Source organism: Mucor mucedo (assembly GCF_025094135.1).
Source record: "Mucor mucedo strain NRRL 3635 chromosome Unknown EV154scaffold_131, whole genome shotgun sequence".
Lineage (NCBI taxonomy): Eukaryota > Fungi > Mucoromycota > Mucoromycetes > Mucorales > Mucoraceae > Mucor > Mucor mucedo.
Genome location: NW_026252415.1, coordinates 21,033 through 28,547, shown reverse-complemented (window position 1 = coordinate 28,547; position 7,515 = coordinate 21,033). Strand labels below are relative to the sequence as shown.

At 37.0% G+C, this 7,515-nt stretch overlaps 1 protein-coding gene across 1 annotated transcript; it reads left to right on the top strand.

The window, feature by feature from the left end:
- Positions 1-2,943: 2,943 nt before the first annotated feature.
- On the top strand, positions 2,944-3,925 carry EV154DRAFT_576170 (uncharacterized protein; the record flags this gene model as incomplete). Its single annotated transcript, XM_051606480.1, has 3 exons — positions 2,944-3,235; positions 3,389-3,469; positions 3,525-3,925. 3 exons carry the CDS (start codon positions 2,944-2,946, stop codon positions 3,905-3,907), a joined length of 756 nt encoding a protein of 251 aa, XP_051452849.1. The 3' UTR covers positions 3,908-3,925.
- Positions 3,926-7,515: the final 3,590 nt, after the last annotated feature.

Genomic DNA, 7,515 nt, shown 5'->3' with positions numbered 1-7,515 from the left:
ATCCTTTACGTAATATTGCGAATTTGTGTAATTAAAAACAACGATTATTTAGAAACAGTTAGCTTGTCAGATATAATTTTATACTAAGCTCTGTACAACTTCAATTTCGATATAACCATTTCACAAAACTATAATTTAATAAAGATTATCTTTCATTTACTATACTCAGCTTAACATAAGCACATTTATAAAAAACCTTCCGACGAGCTAGTCACAAGGTAGATATAAACCCCTCGTGTCGGAGTACAAATCTTATATATATATCTTAATCATACAAAACAACAAAGACTATCTTTTATCAACTACTCTACTTTTCTATTTCATTACACACATATCAAGGTCAGACCTCCACACTCGCAACAAAAGGGCCTTATCCATAGGTGGGGACCGTTTTAAAAAAATGATTTAACTCCTTTATTTTTGGGTGCCTTGTGCCACTCATTTTTTTTGAAAAAAGAGATTTTGAGTGATATTTTTATTATAAAAAGTTAAAAAATGTTTCTTGTAATGGGCTTGTTTTTTAAAAATAAAAAACAAGGCTTTACTTATTAATGGGGGTTTTAGAGTTGGTTAATTTAAGGATTATCAATGAATTTACAAGTTATGTCTTTGTACCGTTCAGGACAGTTGTTATCACGACAAAACCCACATTTGTTCATGCATGATTGTGGCTTTGATCTACCACTACATAAAAATGCATTTTTACAAACGAAACAAGTGCTAGGTGATCTGTTTATCTTTTTCGGTCGAAGCCGTGTGTCTATTTGATTTACAACAATTGGAGAATCAGGCCGAGAATCACAGGGAAGGAGAATACGAGGTGAGGCGGCGTCGACTGTCTGTACATTTACACGGCTCGATACAATCGGTGACAAAGTTAAAATGGGGCTTGGAGAGGGAAGCAAATGCCGCTCATGATGTTCTGTAGTGAATGAAGAACAGTTGTTTGCAACAATACTTTTTTGTTGACTAGAATAATGATTTATAAGTGTAGGAGCTTTTGAAGCTGGGACAGGGTTCATTATTCTGCTGGATTGACGGTTTCGCAAATATTCTCGTTCAGTAACGTCGTATTAGTAAATAGACTTGCTTCTATCCGTCTGGTAGTATAGAGCTTTATGTGTTTTGATGTTTTATAGTATATATTGACACCGTCAGCAAACGAGGACCATAATTTAGCGAAAGCATCCAAACCAGGAGCTTTGCTATGTCAATTAAGAATAATTCTTCTTTTCTGGTTAAAATCAATTTATTATATAATACTACTTCTTCTTTGTATGAATAGGTACTATTGCAAAGAGGGTGTATTGTCTGTTTGCTAGATAACGATAGACAAACTTTCGAGCTGAGTAACATTGGCTTCGAAAATTGAAAATAGGTCAAACGCTTCACTGCTGCAATTTTTGATTAACCATTTCTGTTGAAAGGTGTTCCAAAACTTGACATTCTAAGCTAGGCTTCATGGCATACATGTTCAAGAAAAACATATCCAGTGCTGTTATGCCAAATGTTTCTACTGATTCCCCCACAAAGTCGACCGGGAATTTTTTAATATGGTGAATAGTATAATTCTTTACAGGATTGCGACCAAGGTAGAGCCTCATCATATTTATACATTGAGTGACCCAAGGACTATAATGGCTTTTATGAACTATACCTTCGCGGTCTCTGACCCCAATGTATAGGTTACATACGTTATTATTTAAAATATGTGCTGCTTATATGCCAAATGAAATACCTCAATATTATGATACAATTTAAAATCAGCTAGAACTGAATTAGCAAGACGAAGACCAGCGTTGATTGACAAACAACTTCTTTTTAAGGTTTGGTGGGATCCCTCAACGGAACTAGTATCTCTAGAACTTGCATACTTCATTAGGCCATACTTGTCTTTTCCAATTTCTCTATACAAGGGTGAACCATGTTCAATATCAGAAACATGCCCTAATTCAATTGATTTAAGAATGATATTAGCAATTCTTTTGCATCATTGATCAAATAGAGGTAATCCTGTTTTGGCAGAAGCAAGTGGTTCGTACAACTCAAAGATAGCTTTAAAGCAGGAAACAGTTCGGTTTGTGGTGGAATCTTTCTTTTAACCCGTTTCAAAATAAAACTTGAATTACTTGACATATACGATTCAAAATATGTGCCGATAGATCGCAGGTAAAATTCAGCGTTTTATTTATCGATTGAATCATACACAAATAGAGCCTCTCCGAATGTTCGGTAAAAGTTTCTATACATCCCGTGCTATTGCAAAAATGGTGACATATCCATAAGATAGAACGCATCTTTTCAAACCCGAGAAGGAGTCCCACTTTCTACCGTAGGTTACATACAAACGTTAATCGATAATTAAGCGATACTATTAATTGGAAAGCGGCTACTTGGACTTTTTTTGGCAAAGGAAAGTTGAGCTCCAGAGGATCATTTCAACAATTTATAATCAACAAATATATCGAACGGTGTATTGTCAAAACTTGTAGAGATACAGAATTATTTGATGGAGACAAGAGGCTCGTATAACTGGACAATAGAGTGCCAAGTATTTTTACATCGATTATTTCAACAACTGTTTCCATTTCATTCGTTATGCTTAATTTTTTTTTCGATATACTCCTTTGTTAATGGATGTAGCAAATTCAAATATGATCCCGCTTTTTTCAGATATCCAAAGGGACAAGGATAAATCTTACAGAATGTTGTATACAATACGGGGTTTCAGAATCATAATCCTTAAATTCTGCGAAAATATTTCTGGGATATGATTGGTCAATGATTATTTCCAAGTTCTTGCAACAAGATAGTTGCAAAAACAATAAAATAGTCTAATTTAGTGTTCCATGATCCAATATTTCATGCTTCATCGACATATTTCACTTATTCATTGCTTTTTTTAAAACGACTTAACATAATAAACGATTCAAACTTTTAACCATGAATATTATGACGTTTTTGACAAATGTTACTGATAGTCACCCATCTCCAGTCGCTCCTAACATCCGCAAAGATAAGGGTAAAGAGAGGGAAGTGTTACCCAGAAATGTCGAATTAAACAAAAAGCCAGAAATAAGACAAGCGGAAGGCTCTACAAGTACCCAGTCTGATAATCAACATAGAAAAAACAGGTCATGGTTTGTCGGGGAAGGTGATGACAATAAACCGGCAATGGACCGTGTCAAGGACTTTTTGTTGGAGAACAACGGCAAGTACCTTGATATATGGAGTGGTATTCCAGATAAAAGAAAGGGAAATACAACCCAGGGAAAATCATGACCATGGGTATCTCAACAATGTGCGGACGAGTTTGCCAAGCATGGCGTCAAACGAAAGGATGAAACTATTCGCACCCAAATTATGAATATGTTGGCGTCTTATGGAGAAGCGACAAAACTCTTCTACCAAACGGGTGCAGGAGTTAAAGGCGACGTCCCAGGTGTAAGCATGTCCGAAGAGTTCAAGAGTAAGCGATGTAATATATTGTCTTTTATACCATGCTCACCTATAGATATTCGTAGAAACACTATTGGAAAATTGTCCCAAGTACTTCGAATTTGAACTACATCTTTCTGATAGGTTTACGGACGACTCTTGGCCTGCGGACACAGGAACTATTCAAGATAAGCCTTTCAATAAAGAAACGTTTATTGCGAGTACTCACAATAAGCGATCGATTGATGACGTTGCCGGTGAAGAGTCTGAGGAGGATAACGAAGATAAAAAGAGCAAAAGAAACAAAAAACAAAAAAAACAAAAACTCCTATGTATGATGAGCTTATGGAACGTTTTGCAATTGAAACTGGAGCTAATGGCAATAGTGCTGGTAGAAGTGAATCAGGTTCGAATGCTACCAATGACAGTGAAAAGTCGACGTCTGTTGCGGCTCTGGAAACATGCATAAAAGAAAGAATAAAGCAGAATGCAGAGCCCAAATAGAACGATAGTCTTATGCAGACAGATAATCGTTGTCTTGAGCTTTTAAAACTAGGCCTGCCAATTGAGACAGTCAACACGATCTATGAACAAGAAGTGGAGCTTCTTAAAAGAGGTCCGTTAGAATAATAAACTATTTTTTTTTATTTTCTTCAAATTTTCTAACTATTTTTGACAAATTGTCCCTTTTTTTTGACGCCATGTCCCTGGCGACCTTCTGTTCTTTGGCACTTTTGTTGGAAGAAACAGTGGGCTCTAGGTCAATAGCGTCACTTTTGGGCTGGGGTGTGTGTCCGTTGTAATCATTGTCATCATAAGCAACATCATCCACATCATCCAAAAGCATGTTACGCAACATGACGCAAACAGGTATCCAACGCATAACATGGTACGAGTCTTCTTTAACGTTGATCTTGCACCAAAGATTTCTAAGACTGCCAAATCTCATCTTCAACACCCTAAAGCAGTTCTCAATGCTAACTCTGGTTCTTGCATGCAGGTAGTTGAATGTTTTCATCTCCTTGGTATAACCACCTTTTTCATTGTCTCTGTAAGGGATGATTACATTCTTTTCCAGACTGTAAGCAGAGTCACCCAGGAGATACTCCTCATCTTCAAAGTACTTGTCCAGATTTTTTCCAAGTCAGAACTTCCAAAAACTCGAGAATCGTTTCTACATCCAAGAAAACCGGTTGCAAAAAAAGTGATTCTTCTGTCTGGATCACAAACGGCCGTCCTTTGAATGGAGTATCTTTTTTTTCTGTTAAAGAACTTCAAACCTCTGAACTTTTGTTTATATTCCAAATTAATGAGGGTCCGTCAACAAAGCCAAGACAGTCTGGAAATCCATTGTTCTTTTTGGTGATGTCCTTAATTTTTTCTTTTTGCTCCTTGCCAGGCCATTTAATGACATCGATCTCCATAGCCAACATGACATCAAAGAACCTTGTTGTAAAGGCATGAACAGACCCCTCACTGATGCCTGCTAGCCTGGCAATTCTTCCAACTGAAGCGCCATTTCCATCGCTTCCCAGACAAAGTAGTACTACCATCAGTTGCTTTCTGACGCATGTTTGTTGGCCGCCTGATTCAGAAGACTGATAGAGCCTGTGTCCTGACACCTTGGTCACAATTTTTTCATACGATTCTTTGGACATTTGCATATCTTGCTTAAATCTGGTCTCATCCAATGAGTCAACAAAGCGTTCCCATCTATCAGATCTTCTAAGGACACTTCTTCTAGGTCTCAGGTACCGATGGCTCTCCAAGGATTGAAGCTTCAACAATACGGGATCGTTCATGATGGCGGTTCTAGCCTTGGCTATCTTGTCTTCATTAAATTCTTCGTTTTTCATGTTATTTAAGGTAGCTGCAGCCTGTTTTAAATGGTTTTTGGGAGCTTCTTGAGCTTCTTTAAGCAACTTTCGTCTTCTGGATACTTTTGGCATGATTTTAAACGTAATTAATGTGTTTTGAATGAAAAGAGACGACATTACATTATCTTAACAATTTATTTTTTAGTATTTCACTGAGGGGGGGTACTCAGAAAGTGATAAATATAATTGGCTTCGAAAGTTACACCGTTACTTTTGCAAACTTAACATTCTTGATTCTGAAACCCCCTAATGCAACCAACGTGTTTTCAGCCGTCAAGAGATTAACATTTTCATTCACAATTCGGTAATTTACCAGTTTTTTGAGAATGATTAAACCAGCATACGCATTCAAAGCAGCATATTTGATTTGCTCTTGAATAAGTTCTGTTCCATTCCAATTTCCACATCTGTATTTTGGGTAACTGTTTGTTCAGAACAAGAGCACAAATAGTGGCTAAAGAGGCAGATCTGTTTTTGGTGACACCTTTTTCTTTGCATAATGTTCCAATATCTCTAAGACCCTTCGAATCTACATCATATCCTCTTCCTAAACGTGAGAAGTCCCTAACTACATTTTTTTGATCTGGTCACACTCCAAAAGTTGCTTAAGACTTCTGGGAAAGTCTGCTTCAGAGAGATCACATGTTCGAAACAAATAAACTTCATTTTCATTGCAAATCTGTACAAGTGACACCTCGTTCAAAGCAGCCTCTGTTCTTCTTGGTCCGGTATTGAATGTGGCGTGGTTTCTTGCTACCCAGTCACAATCAAAATCAACATAGATGGGAGTCGACGTGTTTATTCTGTTGTTTATATTCTGGCAGGCATCATTAATGTCTTCAACGATGGAAAACACCAGCATATTCATCATTTCAGGCATCTTCAAATCGTCTAATTCCATGTTCTACTCTGAGTTAAAAATTGAACTTGTCTGCGATGAAGTGGATCTGCTAACATTTTTTAGTAAGCGTGGCAGTACATCTTCTAAAAAGTTACGATCACTATTTACGTTGTCCTTGTAAAACAATCAAGATAATTTATAGACATTTAACTCGTAAGATTTTGACAATGCTTTGAAGGGCAATAAAAGATGTGTCAGAGTTTTTCGAAAGAGCCATAACCTGCATTCTTATCTTCTTGTATTCGTTCAAGCATGTGCATAATGCGGAAAAATTGGGTCCACCATTAATTTTTCCCATATGGCCAGTTACCTTAAAGGAATAATTATGTTTGAGAATCGTGCCGTCCAAAGACATCATATGCCAGTCGAAATGGGATCTAATCTGGTCAATCATGGACGACTAAACAGAATTCAAGTATGAAGGAGAAGGCAAATAGCCATTGTACTTTTTTTTGTCCAAGAATGCAGAACATTCTGGAGGTCAATCATTTACAGCAGTAGATTTCTTCATCAGAGAATTTACATCAGGATGTCCTTTCTTATCGGAGGCAGCATCTGTAAGAGGTAGCGGAAGAAGGTATGATATAAACTGAGTTGTATTATAATTGTGGTGATCTAGTATATAAGTACGAGATCAAGAGTTACACAACTCTTACACTATCCCCCTATAAAGGACTTATCGCTATTTCACGAAGTTATTGGCGCAGTTTTCGAAAAAAATTCGGCTCATCGAGAGAAAACAATTTGGTTGAAAGTCCGAAATAAAATAGATTTATTTGCAAAAATAAAACTGGTTCAGATATATATAAAAAAAAGGCTTAAAAATTATTAATAAATTGGTACAAGTCGAGGGTGAGAAAAGTGCGCAAAATTATAAATGCATTATAAGGGTTTACGCTCAATACAATTGCTGAACTTTGCGACAGAATACCTACAGAATCCTTTCAAGTCACTCAAGAGGACTCTATTGCTGGCGTCTTGGATCCTGGAGGTCAAGCTTTCTTCACTTAAAAGCGTTTCTCTTTTTAGCTTACTCTTACACAACGACCAAAACTGTTCAATGGGATTGAGCTCAGGTGAATACGGTGGAAGATAAATGCAACCGTAACCCCTGCCCTCAATATACAGCTGTATACTCTTATTTGTATGAATGGTCGCCTTATCCATAATGATGTAATGCCTTTTAAACTTGTCATGCTTGTCCATAACATCCAATGTACTGGCTTTAAAGTTAAAGTAGTGGCCTGTAACAGTACCACCTTACCCTTTCACATTAGTAGAATTCACTATACCCCGATT